Source organism: Drosophila guanche, unplaced genomic scaffold, assembly GCF_900245975.1.
Source record: "Drosophila guanche unplaced genomic scaffold, DGUA_6, whole genome shotgun sequence".
NCBI lineage: Eukaryota > Metazoa > Arthropoda > Insecta > Diptera > Drosophilidae > Drosophila > Drosophila guanche.
In genome coordinates, this window is record NW_022995755.1 from 405,877 (window position 1) to 422,633 (window position 16,757).

The window sequence follows — 16,757 nt, forward strand, 5'->3', positions numbered from 1 at the left end:
CAGCAGAACCAAATAAAAAAAATTATATTTATACATAAAAGAAATGATACTAAAACTACGGAGAGTTGAGCGTTAGTCGCGCTTTCTATGCTCTAAGAGGGAAGTGCAAATTTGACATTATTTGTGCCACTTTACTCAACATTTAGCTATCAAAATTAAACTTCATAAATACAATTTCTAGTTGTTTTGTACACCACTTTCTTAGGGCATTTGATAGTCGTTGGAGTTCTTTGAACTGCGACTCTGAAACTCTAAGCTTTGCCAGAGCCGGTTGAGAAAGAAAAATAATAAAAATTTGCTTGACTGTGGTTTGCAAAAATTGTTAACTGCAGAAACAATGGCAGGCACTTGAGGTGGGGATTTCAGTTTAATAAGCGCCAGACGGGCCAAAACAGCTGGGGTTCCTCTGTTCTCTGTTCTCTGTACTTTGGCCTCTAACGGGTAGTAGTCCTGTAGCTGTGTCGTTGCTGGGGTTACTGGCTGTGCAATCATTTGCTGCTGTCATAATATTTAGCATATTTCAACGGGGAATGTCGATGAATGTCGATGAGCTTGATCCGTGCGAGAATGCAGTGCCCGCCCCGCTCGTGTTGCCTTTTATTCGCTTTTAATCTGTTGTTAAGTTATGTTTTCCTTATGGGATAACTTTCAACAAGCAGCTAGCATCCTGCCTGAGCGCTCAATGACTTGTCAATGTCAGGAGTAAGGTTCTTTTGGGGGAATGGGGGACATTAATGGAGCATCTGGGGGTGGTATAAGTGAGGCAAGTTTATGTTGTGTCCCACAAAACGGGGCAACTTAAAGCCCAGCAGGCCAAAGCGAACCCCACATAACTTTGAGTGCCCTACACACACACACACACATATCAAGACACATACTCTCCAAGGTCCAAGCGAGAAGTGTCCCCAAATAGCACACACACAGACACATAGAGGCATGTCAACCTTTGGCAGTCAGCGTAATCGCTTTCAACCACTTCAACGGCCATTTTGGGTTACGTTGCGCTCGCTCTCCCTCCCTCTCTCTCTGTATCTTGTGTGATGGGATCTCAGGGCTTGCACACACACACACACACACACACACACGAACACACACTGACACACAGATGGAGAGACACTAACACGCAGACATACTCGTACTCGTACCTTTATCGCTTCAAAGCACAGAAGCCTTGCTGAAGAGTGGAAGATTTATGGTGGATGTTGGAATTTAATGAAATTGCAAAACGAAAATGTAACAAAATGCTCGTCGAGAACACGGGGGAGCCTGCTAAAGCAAACGGGGTATGCACACACACGCACAAAATGGCGGCAAAGGACAAACAACAGCTGCTGCTGCTGCTGCTGCTGCTGCTACTAGGATATGCCCCACAATAAACCCCTCTCCACTCCCGCACCACCAGCCTTTTGTGGGTACCCTTGGAGGCATCAACCCTTTGCTTCGTTTTTTGTTTTGCTTCTTCTGCAGTGACATTTGCCAGCTCGTTTCTCTAATTTGAATGGCCACTGAGCCCCACAAACTGCCTTCGTCAGCATCAGCTTTAAGTTCCTGTCTAAGCCATAGCCCATTTCCTTTGGCACACACCCACCCACACTCGCACACACACACACATACGCAGTGCATTAACACGCACTTGAAAAGTGCAATCTGGCCGCAATTGGACTGAATACCCGGCCGCGAAATGGCGGCGCGTGATAAAACACGTTTTAATATCTGAGCCCTCCGACTGGCGGCTGGCGGTTGGTGGCTGCAGGCTGCAGGCCGACCGACCTACACGAAATCCATTGACAATGGACCAGTGCCAGTACCAGCAGCAGGAGCAGGACGATGTCGGGACGATGCTCACCGTTCTCCCCGCCAGCCCGACAGCAAATGTTGCACATAACGTTTTACAAACTTTCGGTTAACTGAGCTCGCAGGGCAAGGACGCTTGAGGACGAGGACTGGTGCTGATGCTGTTGCTGTTGCTGCTGCAGCCTGCAGGCGCTGTTAAAATTCAATGAATTGAAATTGTAAAGCGCGTTGCGACGCGACAGGATACGGCCAAAACCAACACGCACACACACACGCAGACACCCAAACAAACAGGCAAACAAACGAATAAGCACACAAACATGTGCATAAAACGAGAGAGAAATCGAGTGGCGGGCGTGCAGTTCAAAGCCATGGCCAGGAGGTCTGTGCGAGTATTTGCGTCTGTGTCTGCAACACCGGTAATTACCGCCACGTGACAGTGGAAATTACCAGCAAACACCGCAGGCAGCCAGTTGTATGTATGTATTTCGTTTTGTATCCTTTAAAGCCAGGCCCTGGTTGGCCAGCATCAAATATTTAAGCGGCATCAGCATCAGCATCCCCGAGCATACATCCGACTTGCCATTTCCCGGGCCATATTGAGTGTCAAAAGCCATTGCTCTAAAAGATCTACGGCCTGCGCCTAAATGACCCGACTACCAAGTCGAGTCCACTTTATGTAAGTCACAGTCACAGCTTAAAGACCAAAGAGGAACGGGAAGAAGTGGCTAAGGAAACGGCTCGGGAGGAGGATGGATGTCCAATGCAAGCGGAGCATTTTAGCTGCAGTTTTTTGTGGCAGGAACAGGGATGCAAACAGAGGTCTATCTGGTATTTGTTCCCCTTTCTGCTTGAGTTTCCTATAAAAGGAATCCCAAATGCAAAGCTTTGCATCCCTGGCTGCAGTGCCTGCAACTTGTCGCCTGCCATGCCCCATGCCCAGCCCATCAGTGAAGCTCGTAAATAAATCAATGAGCAGTTTTGTATTATGTCCTGCACCTCCTTCGAGTCACTGCCAGAACGAGGCTAGCGGCAGGCAAAACAGAAGGAAATGGTCTTTTTTTGCCGTTTCCAATGCCTCCTTCTCGTCCTCGTGCTGGTCATGGTGCTGATGCTGATGCTGGTTCTGGTCCTGTCCAGCGCATAAATTTGTGTGACTTTGGCTTGGACTCCAGCCGAAAGTCGAAGCTCTCTCTTTCTCGCTCTCCTTCGGCTCGTCACTGGCTGACGTATGTTTAGCTTGAGTGGATTTTATTGTGACAGCGTCAGGATTTACTAGAGACAACAACTGTAGCTGGCAGTCAGTAATGAGAAACACAAGACCCCACTGGAGACTGGGTACTGAGGGCTGTGCATGGTTTAGTGCCCGGTCATTGGGCTTTTGTTTTATGCACTCGCCCGTAATTAATTTGCGCAATTTTTGTTGAACTTAGCTAAATTTATTGACTGCATTTAAACGTTGCGCATGCGACGCTTATCCCAAAGGGATACAGCCAACGAACGCCCCGGAGGGTGGGTGGAGGTGCCACAAAATCAATGCTAAAATATGCAAATTTTTATTTCCGCGACAATTTCAATTTAACGACAACGGAGACGTACACAGAGACGACGACGACAGCCAGCCATTTTCTATTAGCGTTGGTTTTCCCTTGTTACTTTTTTTTTCGTCCTTTGTTTCTCTGCACCGAGAATTACTCTCAGATGTGCCGTTAACACCGACCCATCCCCCACAGCCGTCTTGCAACGCCGAATGCGCCCCCAAGGTCTGGCAGGAAGCAGGTTAGAACCGGGGGGAGGGGGTAAATGGTTTTCCGAAAAATGGAAATCTGTAAGCAAACTTTCTTGGTCTTGGCGATGGGTGGAGGTCTCGCCTTTGGAGGCCACGGCCACGGCCATGCATTGAGCCATTCAACGAATCATTATGCGTGTGCCCGCGTTATGGGGCCTCAAAGTGTCATTGGCGGTGTGGATAGGCTGAGTCCTGAAGGTGAATATGTGTGTGTCTGTGGCTCAGGGGGATTCAAGCGAATATGTGGGAAGACTACAAGCAAAAACGAGAAGGGACGTGTGAGACGCGTCACAACTTTTATACTCAGTACTACATCTGTACCTTAGCGATTTTTTGTAACATTTTACACTTTCTTCACCCACGGGGTGGGTTTAGCCACTGCAAATTAATTAATTATTCTGGCTATAATAATGATCCTACGGACAGACAGATATGGCTCAATCAACTCGGCTATTGATGCTGATCATGAATATATATACTTTATGGGATCGGAAACGTTTACTTCTGAGCGTTACATATATCCACTTTGTGCACAAATACAATATACCCTATTTACTCTTCGAGTACCGAAAGCCAGTTCAATCACGTTAATTAAAAACTTTGCGCGCACCAACACTCACTTATCGAGAGGTGCAAGTGTAAGGAGAATTGGTTTTGGTTAATTTCGAGAGTGTAAAGCCATAGGTTACGGTAATAAACAAAAACAAAATAACTAAAGGAAAAAAATGATCGTCACTGAGAAAATTATACGAGCATTTGCGAAAAAAAGTATAAACTGTAAAGCAAACATCAATAATCAATTTTCACTTGCCTTTTACATTCTTCTTTTCCTCATTGCGCTTCTTCTTTTAGCGTGAAGCACTTGTTGTCCTCTTCACACACATGCATACGTAACCCGCGCGACGATACGACGAAACGAAATAAATGTAACGGGATCGAGCGAGAGATTCTAATAAGAGCACAGATTTTGGGCACATTCATTTAGGGTGAGGCATTGGGACGGACATTCGAAGGTCCGAATGCACGAATGGGGTTGCCTCACCCTATTAGGAGACACTTGAAATGAGAGCGCAGACACTGGCTCTTTGCTCCTCTTCTTTTTTCTTGCGCTTTTATATGATTGCAGGGTAAAGGGAGGGGACAACTTCGCGCAACACACACACATTGCAAGCCCTTGGTGCAAATTTATAACATGTTTGCTCTATGTAAATACGTACATACATATGTAAGAAGAATAATACACTTTCAACACTTCACTATTGCCGCATATTTCCAACGCCGATCTGCTTTTATCCTATTTGTGCTCCTCCGCAATTGATCTCGCATTTTTTGCCCATTAAATGCTCAACCATACACCATATTTAACTGCACTTCACAAACACACACTTCACTTTCACATATTGTCTTTCACAATTGATCTCTCATTTTTTGCCCATTAAATGTTCAACCATTGCACCACGTTTCACTTCAATAACACACACTTCACTTTCACATGCTGCCGCATATTTCCATCGAAGATCTGCTTTTAGCCTCTTTGTGCTCCTCCGCAATTGATCTCGCATTTTTTGCCCATTAAATGCTCAACCATACACCATATTTAACTGCACTTCACAAACACACACTTCACTTTCACATATTGTCTTTCACAATTGATCTCTCATTTTTTGCCCATTAAATGTTCAACCATTGCACCACGTTTCACTTCAATAACACACACTTCACTTTCACATGCTGCCGCATATTTCCATCGAAGATCTGCTTTTAGCCTCTTTGTGCTCCTCCGCAATTGATCTCGCATTTTTTGCCCATTAAATGCTCAACCATACACCATATTTAACTGCACTTCACAAACACACACTTCACTTTCACATATTGTCTTTCACAATTGATCTCTCATTTTTTGCCCATTAAATGTTCAACCATTGCACCACGTTTCACTTCAATAACACACACTTCACTTTCACATGCTGCCGCATATTTCCATCGAAGATCTGCTTTTAGCCTCTTTGTGCTCCTCCGCAATTGATCTCGCATTTTTTTCCCATTAAATGCTCAACCATTTCACTACACTTCACTAACACACACTTGTTGTTGTTGTTTAGTTTCCCGTATTTTCCCGATTTTTCCGATTTTTCGCGGACCGAATCCGTACCGGACCGAACGCGCTGACAGATTTTTGACTAATGGAATGGGGATGAGGATGCTGCAAAAGGGGTAAACTGCGTAGGTGTTGGTACCTTAGGCCGCGCTCCCCTACTCAAAAATCTATAGCACATATATTGTGACGTGCACTTGGGCCTACTGCTCTCTGGGATTTTGTGCTAGCCGACCAGATCAGTGTAGGGTGAATCTACGGGTTTGAAACAGTTTGCATGGGATTTTCGCTGCAGAGATCTGGAATGTTCGCTCTCTTTACATTTAGCTAATGAGGAGAAAGAATAAGAAAATGTTGAGCTGCTGGAGTGCTGGCATGAATCCAATCGGAAAGTCGGTTGGAAAATATAAAGGGAGTTAAATTTATGATTTATTTTAAATAAACTATCAATATGTGCCGTTTTTTCTTGATGGTTTTTTTTCTTTATGGTTCTCTCTGGTTTTCTTGCGAGAGCGAGAGAGCAAAGTAACGGCGAAACATCGCGAGACAGCTCTGTCGTTCTTTTTGCTTTGTATGAGTGAATAGGAAAGAAAATTGGATTCGTTGTGTTGGTTGCTTATGACTCGCTCTCCTGCTTGCAAAATGAATGCACATTTATTGTGTGGAGCACTTTGACTATAATACAAAATACTGAGAGGTATAATCATAGTTTCAGCCACAATCCAAATCGCTGACTTCATCCACAAATTGTCAACTGGCAGGAGCGTGTCCGGTCGCAGAATTGTCGGATTAATTGCCACAACTAAATATCGTACGCATTTGTACAATTGAATTATTTATTATTTATTGACAGTTGCTTGAGAGACGTAAGCCAGCTGAAAGTCCTGCCCAACTTGGTCTCAGCTTAAGCTTCGCCGCGTATGCACAAGCTGGGAAATCTCTCCTTCGTCTCACACCCACAAACACAGACACACACAACTCCATCCTTGCCCCGGCTCCAGCGTGACCCAGCTCTAAGATTTATAGCAGCGTACTAGAGTTGGGGAAAACTCATGGGAAAATAACTTTAGCGGAAAAGTGCCGACAAAATACAAGAAAATGCTTAACCAACAGAACCCCAGCGCGGCAAGCAGGAGGCACAGGACAGAGACCAGAACACACTTAGTGGATCCTTGCCACCCGAATAGTGGGTCTGGCTCCGGGTCTGGGGCCCTAGAAGTGGCTGCCTTCGAGCCAGAAACTTCATGAATTTAATTACCGAATTTTTTCGCTGTAATTACGAAATTCTTTTGGCCGAAAGTGGAATTTTCATTTCATTTTCATTAAAATATTTCTGCTTGTAAGTGTTTACAAAATATGTGGCTAGGCGCACATCCTCTCCATGCCCATCCACGCCCGCACTTACAGCCGATACATGAAAGGATACATAAATGTACGATACATCTACATATGTACATATGTATGTATGAATGTAAAACCATCTCGGGTAAGGTGTGCGTACGCCTTGGAGTTGTTGCAATTATTCAGTTATTGACCCACAAAACCACAAAATGTCGGCAGAGGCGCAGACACGCACACTACCCGATTTTCGGAAGCATTTGTTGACTGTCATTTGTGAAATTGCATTCTCTTCACCTGTGCATTATTAACTTGACCACGTTAAGCACATAATGAGGGTCTTAATGCTAATTTCTTATTGCTCAGTGGAGTCTGGGGCTACCCTCAAATGTGCGGCTGAAGATGCATACTCCGGTTGCGTTTGTATTGTGTGGCAATAATTCTTGCAGCTTAATTTCACTGAATACTCCCAATCATTCCTTTCTAGTCAAATTTAACGTTCGTTTCTGCGCCTAGCGGCATATCTTTGAACTACCAGTTCGCCATCTAGCGCCTATATATGGTCTCACACATAAACAGCTGTTTGTACTTGGAACTTGGTCCATCTCTAACAGGGTGACCATTGGGGCAAGGACATCCTCGAATTGAGGAAGGGTTGGAAATCTCAGGCTCCAATAAATGCATTGTAAATTTAAGGTATATCGGTATATAATGGTATATTTAATGAATTTCATCCGTCTTTGCAATTCCATTAACCAGGTATGTTCAATAAGATATGGTATCCAAACTCCCATACGTATGTTATTCTAATGTCCCTCGAGGATTTTCTCTCTTTTCCGTAGGGAATTTTCTCTCACTCTCATTTAAAGGAATATTTCTCTCTCGCAAAATGGGAACTTTCATCGCAGTCTTCCATCACCACCTACGTTGAATTCCATCACCACTTACGTATTTTAACGTTAGCAACACAATTTGTATGAACCAGCAACATTGTTCCCCATCATTTTTCATGGAATAAGCAACATTTAGTACCCTTGGAGGGAGGGATGTCCTCGAATTAAGAAAATGCTGGAAATCTTTGGCTCTATTCAATGAAAATACAAGTAAATCTGCGTTGGAGAGATATCTTAACAAATTATCCATAAAATAGATACCGATACAGATTTACATCTGTATATATCTTATATAGAAAACAAATAAATAATTTAGGAGCATGCCAATCTAATATTAAGGCACTATAATGCTTAAGAGCAGCTTTGAAAACGAAATTTTAATATTAAATAATGGAAACAGGGTATGCAAAGGAGCATACTACTGGGTGGCCAGCAACATATTTTTAAATGACGTAAGAAAACATTGTAACAACGTGGCGTTTCTTTAATTTTTTTCTCACCCTTTCAGCTAACTCGTTATTTTTGTTAAGAATCCAATAAAAGAGTCAAGAGGAGTAAGCCAATCTTGTGGCGAATGTGATGTACAATCGTAGAAAATTGTAGTTCAACGGCTGAGAGTCTTAGGTTACTGGCAATATTAAACAGAATATTAAATCGAGTAAATATGTCATTGACCGAGACCGATTAACCTTCTGTTGACCATTGGAGAGAGATGTCAAAGGAGAGAGGTGCTTAAGTGCAAACTAAGAATTAATGAAACTTAAAGAGCTTAACGCAGTTTAGCTGAATAAAACGGTGCCCATTCGAATTTATTCGTAAACAGGGGCATGGGTGGCTACAATAAACGTTTACAAGCAGTTCTAGTTCGCAAATTTGGACCAAGTGCTTACCCATTTAAAAGGCGGGCCTTCAGTGTGTTAAGTATGAACAGTCACTCTAAAAAATTATTTTGCGCTTGCATAATTTTCAAAACAAAAAATTAATTTTTCAAAAAACTTAAGATGAGACTGCGCTGCCAGGCGATTTACCGCCATGTGCGTCATGCTTCTGCCTCGGCCAGCGCCGTAGCCAATCCTCATCCTGCCACTGCTGCCCCAGAAACCAAGTCGGAGCCGGCGACAGCACGTGTAACGTTTATGGAGAAAATTCAACGGGGGCCCGGACTTCAGGACTTTTTCACAGTGAAGCCCGCCTCCAAGCTGAAACTGAACGAAGAGTCGGAACTGGATGGAGTGGAGACTGGCGTGCCATATTTGAACTCCATCGATTTCCACGGGCATGGGCGAAAAGTTCACTTCGAGGTGTATGGCTGTCAGATGAACACCAACGACACGGAGGTGGTGTGGAGCATACTGCAACAGCATGGCTATGTGCGTTGCCAGGAGCTGGACGATGCGGATCTAGTCATGCTGGTCACGTGTGCCGTGCGCGAAGGAGCTGAGCAGAAGATCTGGAATCGCTTGCGACATCTGCGGGCCATGAAGCAGAGGCGAGGCACCAAGCGACAGTCGCTGCAAATTACGCTCCTGGGCTGCATGGCTGAGCGATTAAAGGAGCGGCTGCTGGACCAGGAACAGTGCGTGGATGTCATTGCGGGACCGGACAGCTACAAGGATCTGCCCAGGCTGCTGGCAGTTTCACGGCATTACGGCAACTCTGCCATCAACGTGCTCCTCTCGCTGGACGAAACCTACGCGGATGTGATGCCAGTGCGACTTAATGCCGAGTCGCCCACGGCCTTTGTCTCCATCATGCGAGGATGCGATAACATGTGCACCTACTGCATTGTGCCCTTCACCCGTGGCAGGGAGCGCTCGCGACCACTGGAGTCGATTGTCAATGAGGTGCGCGCCTTGCAGGAGCAGGGCGTCAAGGAGCTGACTCTCTTGGGTCAGAATGTGAACTCGTATAGGGACAAGGGAGCCGGACAGGCCGCGGAGGAGCCGTCCAGTTTGGTGCCGGGCTTTAAAACCGTTTACAAGCCCAAAACTGGCGGCATTCCCTTCTCCGAGCTGCTGCAGAGCGTGGCCGAGGCTGTGCCCGAGATGCGCATACGATTCACCTCCCCACACCCAAAGGACTTCTCCGACGAGGTGCTGCGTGTCATTCGGGACTATCCCAATGTCTGCAAGCAGCTCCATTTGCCGGCACAGTCGGGCAACACGGAGGTGCTGGCCCGGATGCGGCGTGGCTATACCCGAGAAGCGTACCTGGAGCTGGTGGAGCACATACGTGAGATCCTACCAACCGTGGGCCTGTCCAGCGACTTCATCTGTGGCTTCTGTGGCGAAACGGAGTCGGAGTTTGAGGACACAGTCTCCCTCATCAACAGAGTGCAATATAACGTGGCCTATCTGTTTGCCTACAGCATGCGGGAGAAGACCACGGCGCATCGACGCTACGTGGACGATGTTCCTGTGGCTGTGAAGACAGCGCGGCTTCAGCGCATGGTCCAAGCCTTCCGCGAGGGAGCCACCCAGCTGCACAAACACTTTGAGGGCCAGCAGCAGCTCATACTCATCGAGGGTAAGAGCAAGCGCTCAGACGCTCACTGGTTTGGCCGCAACGATGCCAACATCAAGGTGATTGTGCCAGCCATGGATTTGCCCACAGATGACACGGAAAACGCGCCACGAAGGTCCATAGATGTTGGTGACTTTGTGGTGGCACGAATAGACGAGTCAAACTCGCAGGTCCTGAAGGGAACTCCCCTGCAAATCAGCAGCATTGGCAGCTTTAGCCATAGAACGAGCGAGTCCAGGGCCTACATAATAAATTGATCTTTAATCGAACCTAACTTTTAATCGCCTAAAATTACGTTTCCATATTCTCTTCACTGGTCTTCTGGCCATCGGGCCTTCTGCAATGGTAGTTCGCAATGTTGCTGCGATAGAACTGAAAGATTTCCGCACTGGCCGATCGGCAGAGGCTCTCCACGTCATTGAATTCGGCTATTTTGAAGGATCCTTTTGTCTGCACCAGCAGCAGATTTCCCTCCAGCGAGTCGAAGGCGAAGGTGAAACTCGCTCGCTGGTGCACAGTTTCTCTTTGATCCGGGTCCAGCACATACTCGCCCTGATCATTGATGATGCAGTGCACTGCCGCAAAACTGCATTTCAGGGGCAGGCCACCGATAAGCATCGCCAGGCAGGCAGAGTTCAGGGCGCAGGCATCGATCTGCAAAGGAATTAATTCTTCAGGTTCTGGCTGTAAAGCTAGACAGTATTTATCGCCTTACACTGCCTCTATCCTCCAGCTCCTGGATCTGCAGCGACATCTTCGAGCGTGGATAGGCCTCGGACAGCAGGGCCAGTTCCAGCACGTCCCGTACCGCGGCTTCTCGTATACGCTCCTTGACCTGCGGCAAACCCGCCTTCGGACGATAGTTGCACTCCAGATAGCTTCCGTCTATGCTCAGATTCTGTGTCTTCACCTCGATGGGGCCCAGCACAGCGGATATAACAACTGTTGCTCCTAAATTGGACAAATACACAGAATGCTATTAGCCGGCCGCACACACTCCAAGTAAACGCTGTTCATACCCTGGCAATACATGACGGAGCCGTCGCAGCGCGAGAGTGGATTAAACTCGCACTGCATTTCGCGCAGCTTATCATTAGCTACTTTCTCAGTTTTGTCCGGAATATTCATTTTAATTTGTTTTCTTTTTTTTAAAACAACGTGCGCGTGCGAATAGATATGGGACAAGTGTTGGCTAACGTTATGTGTGGTAAGTGTGTAGTTACCGTACTTGAAACGCAAAAATGAGTCAACTCCTCGATCGGGTCATTTTAAGGTATGGACAACAGGCAAAAAGCACCAAAGCTTTTTCAAAAGACTCGTACCAAGCTCACCTGGCAAACCTCGTACACGTTTTCATGGTATATTGCACGCAGGGTGGATTTTTCTTATCACTCGTTTAATTTTCAGCGCCGCTTAGCCTCTTGTCCATACCCCATTTTTGACCAGCAATTTTAAAAAGTTTGTCAAAGTAAACGGTGAAAGTATCTCCGCTCCACTAAAATGTCTGGTAAGTTTTTCCACCCACAAATATGGCCCCAGGAGGGGTCCTGATCGTGATGCTTATATAACTCCTCAACTGCAGCAGGCGCCAATCCCTTTGCACAGTTCGAGAAGTCCTTCAACCAGGCCGGCACCACCTACAAGTACTTCGATTTGGTCTCCATCGACAGCAAATATGGTAAGTAGTTGTTGCATCCAATCAAGGCTTAACTTGACACAGTGGGCGTGGCCGTTTACGTGGTGGAGAGTAGCTTAAAACTAGTCAAATGTCGATCTGTGGGGACAGTCTGTCGCTGTGTCCTACTTCAGACACCTGTTGAATGTGAAGTTTGACCCCTTACACACACACACTCCAACAGCAAACCAATCCCCAATATTGCTGGTGCGCACCACATTCATTTGCAAGTCCAAGTAGTGTCAATCCGAAGGTGCCTGGTGGCTCCAGGCTGACTGGTAGCCATTGCGAACAAGGCATTATATCAGCTTGGAGCCGAGCTAAAAGCGAAAGTTTATCAATAGTGATTTGCGTATAATGGGGCTCGTCTATTGAAAGCCAGACAACACATACACACACCTCCGGCTATGTTTCCTATATTACCGGCTAACGCTGATAACGGACGTCGTGTGCCTCTGGAACTAAAGCTATTGTGCCCACTTATCAGCTTGGGGGTATGGAAAATGCCCAATCTAATGTTGTGGGGTGACTGCCGAGATCGTGGTCCGATGCTTAGGAGACATCTTCAGAGCAGTGGCATGTTTTTGCTGAGACAGCGCGTGGCGGGATGAGGTAACTAGCAAAATCACATCTGCTATAGGGCGATGTAAAAGCAATTTTTTGAGTGCCACTGACACTGATACGCTATCTACAGAGCAGACCGAGCCTTTTATTGCAGTCGTGGTGACTGGGCAGTTAGTTCTCTGTGTGTAGTGATTGACCCACGGGGTTTTGATTTCTCTTCTGATTACAGATCAGCTGCCATACTCCATTCGTGTGCTGCTGGAGTCGGCGGTGCGCAACTGCGACAACTTCCACATACTCGAGAAGGATGTGCAGAGCATCTTGGGCTGGTCCCCGGCTCTCAAGCAGGGCTCCAATGATGTGGAGGTCTCCTTCAAGCCAGCGCGTGTGATTCTCCAGGTGAGCTCTTCCATAATCCTGCCAGGAATATTAGTTTATAATTTCAAAATGTTTCCAGGACTTCACTGGCGTCCCCGCTGTGGTGGACTTTGCTGCCATGCGTGACGCTGTCCTGGATCTGGGCGGCAATCCCGAGAAAATCAATCCCATCTGCCCCGCCGACTTGGTTATCGATCATTCGGTGCAGGTGGACTTTGCCCGTGTTCCCGACGCCCTCAGCAAGAACCAGACCCTGGAGTTTGAGCGCAACAAGGAGCGTTTCACTTTCCTGAAGTGGGGTGCCAAGGCGTTCAACAACATGCTGATCGTGCCACCCGGCTCCGGCATTGTCCATCAAGTTAACTTGGAGTACTTGGCCCGCGTTGTGTTCGAGAACGATGCCACAGATGGCTCAAAGATCCTCTATCCCGACAGCGTGGTCGGCACCGATTCCCACACCACCATGATCAATGGGCTGGGCGTGCTCGGCTGGGGTGTGGGCGGCATTGAGGCGGAGGCCGTGATGCTGGGACAGTCCATCTCCATGCTGCTGCCCGAAGTCATTGGCTACAAGCTGGTGGGCAAACTGAGTCCCCTAGTCACCTCCACCGACTTGGTGCTGACCATAACCAAGCATCTGCGTCAGCTGGGTGTTGTGGGCAAATTCGTGGAGTTCTACGGCCCAGGCGTGGCCGAGCTGAGCATTGCCGATCGCGCGACCATCAGCAACATGTGTCCCGAGTATGGCGCCACCGTTGGCTACTTCCCCATCGATGAGAACACCCTGGGCTACATGAAGCAGACAAGTACGTTGAGAGGATACTTGAATTGATTCAATTTTGATTTATATTTCCCTTTAAATTACAGATCGTTCGGAGAAGAAGATCGACATTATTCGGGAGTATCTGAGGGCCACGCAGCAGTTGCGCGACTACGCTGATGCGGCCCAAGATCCCAAGTTCACTCAGGTAAATAGAAACAGCAGAAATGCAGAACTCTTTTCCATCAATTAACATTTAAATCTTTTCTTTGTAGAGCATCACCTTGGATCTGGCGACTGTGGTTACATCTGTGTCGGGCCCCAAGCGGCCGCATGATCGCGTTTCTGTCTCCGACATGCCGGAGGACTTCAAGTCGTGCCTGTCCAGCCCAGTAAGTGTGATTATTTTGCCAGCTTCAATCAGTTTATTAATGTATTGTATTCCCTCAGGTTGGATTCAAGGGCTTTGCCATTGCACCAGAGGCCCAGGCTGCCTTTGGCGAGTTCCAGTGGGATGATGGCAAGACCTACAGGCTGCAGCATGGCTCCGTGGTCATTGCAGCCATTACATCGTGCACGAACACCTCGAATCCCTCGGTGATGCTGGGAGCGGGTATGTTGGCCAAGAAAGCCGTGGAGAAGGGCCTCACCATCTTGCCGTACGTCAAGACATCGCTCTCGCCCGGTTCTGGCGTCGTCACCTATTACCTGAAGGAGTCGGGCGTCATTCCGTATTTGGAGAAGCTCGGCTTCGACATTGTCGGCTATGGCTGCATGACCTGCATTGGCAATTCGGGACCGCTGGACGAGAATGTCGTCAACACCATCGAGAAGAACGGCCTCGTCTGCGCTGGCGTACTGTCGGGCAACCGCAACTTCGAGGGTCGCATTCATCCCAACACCAGGGCCAACTATCTGGCCAGTCCCCTGCTGGTCATCGCCTACGCCATTGCTGGCCGTGTGGACATTGACTTTGAGAAGGAGCCGCTGGGCGTGGATGCCAATGGCAAGAATGTCTTCCTGCGCGACATCTGGCCAACGCGCAATGAAATTCAGGAGGTTGAGAACAAGCACGTCATTCCAGCCATGTTCCAGGAGGTCTACAGTGAGTACAACCAATATATATGAATGTGCAATAACTATAGGAACCTTCTTTTATCTCCAGGCAAGATTGAACTGGGATCCGAGGACTGGCAGACCCTGCAAGTGTCCGATGGCAAACTGTTCTCGTGGAGCAACGACTCCACCTACATCAAGCGGCCACCCTTCTTCGAGGGCATGACGCGCGATCTGCCCAAGCAGCAGAGCATCCAGAAGGCACGCTGCCTGCTCTTCCTGGGCGACTCTGTGACCACGGATCACATCTCGCCTGCTGGCTCCATTGCCAGGAACTCGCCGGCCGCACGATTCCTCTCCGATCGCAGCATCACGCCCCGTGACTTCAACTCGTATGGCTCGCGACGTGGCAACGATGCCATCATGTCCCGCGGCACCTTCGCCAACATTCGCCTGGTCAACAAGCTGGTGACCAAGACCGGTCCACGCACCGTGCACATCCCCAGCCAGGAGGAGCTGGACATCTTCGATGCCGCCGAGCGCTACCGCGAGGAGGGCACTCCTTTGGTGCTGGTTGTGGGCAAGGACTATGGCAGTGGCAGCTCTCGCGACTGGGCCGCCAAGGGCCCGTTCCTGCTGGGCGTTAAGGCTGTCATTGCAGAGTCATACGAGCGCATCCATCGCTCAAATTTGGTGGGCATGGGCATCATTCCACTGCAGTTCTTGCCCGGCCAAAGTGCCGAAACTCTCAACTTGAATGGTCGCGAGCTCTACAACATTTCTCTGCCGGAGAGCGGCTTGAAGCCTGGCCAGAAGATCCAAGTGGAGGTAAGTTACACGCTGTGGAAGGTTTTCCTTTTCTATTGTTATAATTAACGTTTATGTCCCTACTCTCTTAGGCTGACGGCACTGTGTTTGAGGCCATTCTGCGCTTCGACACTGAGGTTGATATCACATATTACAGGAACGGCGGCATCCTCAACTACATGATCCGCAAGATGCTCTCCTAAGTAGAGCGCGCTCTTCATTTTTGGCTATTTTCTTGATGCATGTGTATATTCCTTTTGCATTTTTACGCTGTAATCTGTTGTAGTCCCCTAAGTCTATCATTTGTGGTGGTCCCTGCCTGGTCAAAATAATCAAAATATTAAATTAAGCCTACACTTGGTATCCAATTAATCTAAAATTAAAAGATATTAGCACAATATGATATACCTTGATGCATACCTTGAAGCAGCTTCCAAATGTGCCCCAAAACAGTTGATTTAATTTCGCTCTTATGAGATAAACAAAGCCCAGTGATGCTTGAAATGTGACAAAACTGAACTTGGTGCATCCCATAAATTGAAACCAAATGGCAAACGAACCACCACAAAACGCGGAAAGGAATGACTCGCACTCGATTTGCCCTGGAGATCTAGGCTGCTTACAAAAGAGCTATCTAAAAGAAACAGCAACTGTGATATGTGAAGCGTTTGTATGTAAAATCACGGCTACTATTTCCTTAGATAACTCGATATAAATTCAGGACATTGCGACAACTGTACGACACTACCGAAACGACACGCTGTTAGACCACGACGGGAGGATCAGTATATTGTGATATTTCGCCACCAATTGCCAACAGCCACAAATCAAAGAACGTACGGTTAAGAACTAAAACCTGAGAAGTGGTCATCCAGCTCTTATAAGCTCAGAGGGCCGTTCAATGGCCGCTGCCAGCGCATCAAGTTTCCTGTGTGCGGTCGATCAGCTTGGCTATTGCCAAAATCCGCTGATACCTGCAATTCGTTTTCTGGCATGCTCGACATTTTTATGCCGAATTGATATGAATTTATAAAGTTTTCCAAGTTTTTTGTGCTGCACTTTATCCAGTATTTGGACGGCGCACT

General features: G+C 47.4%; 3 protein-coding genes across 4 annotated transcripts; 2 read left to right on the forward strand and 1 right to left on the reverse strand.

The window, feature by feature from the left end:
• The first annotated feature begins 8,859 nt into the window (after window positions 1-8,859).
• LOC117589530 (CDK5RAP1-like protein) lies at window positions 8,860-10,713 on the forward strand. The gene has a single exon (XM_034281524.1). It carries the CDS (start codon window positions 8,911-8,913, stop codon window positions 10,687-10,689), a length of 1,779 nt encoding a protein of 592 aa, XP_034137415.1. The 5' UTR covers window positions 8,860-8,910; the 3' UTR covers window positions 10,690-10,713.
• LOC117589531 (exosome complex component RRP46) lies at window positions 10,675-11,623 on the reverse strand. The gene is made up of 3 exons (XM_034281525.1): window positions 11,452-11,623; window positions 11,148-11,383; window positions 10,675-11,086 (listed from the first exon to the last, which is right to left on the reverse strand). Exons 1-3 carry the CDS (start codon window positions 11,558-11,560, stop codon window positions 10,724-10,726), a joined length of 708 nt encoding a protein of 235 aa, XP_034137416.1. The 5' UTR covers window positions 11,561-11,623; the 3' UTR covers window positions 10,675-10,723.
• A 169-nt stretch (window positions 11,624-11,792) lies between these two features.
• LOC117589529 (cytoplasmic aconitate hydratase) lies at window positions 11,793-16,044 on the forward strand. Of its 2 annotated transcripts, none has more exons than XM_034281522.1 (9): window positions 11,793-11,939; window positions 12,015-12,110; window positions 12,901-13,070; window positions 13,129-13,855; window positions 13,917-14,017; window positions 14,085-14,201; window positions 14,260-14,914; window positions 14,975-15,693; window positions 15,765-16,044. In XM_034281522.1, the coding sequence occupies exons 1-9, from the start codon at window positions 11,933-11,935 to the stop codon at window positions 15,873-15,875; spliced, it is 2,703 nt and encodes a 900-aa protein (XP_034137413.1). In that variant the 5' UTR covers window positions 11,793-11,932; the 3' UTR covers window positions 15,876-16,044. The 2 variants fall into 2 exon arrangements, with proteins under 2 accessions (XP_034137413.1, XP_034137414.1); XM_034281523.1 differs by having other exon boundaries at window positions 11,918-11,939; window positions 12,018-12,110.
• Window positions 16,045-16,757: the final 713 nt, after the last annotated feature.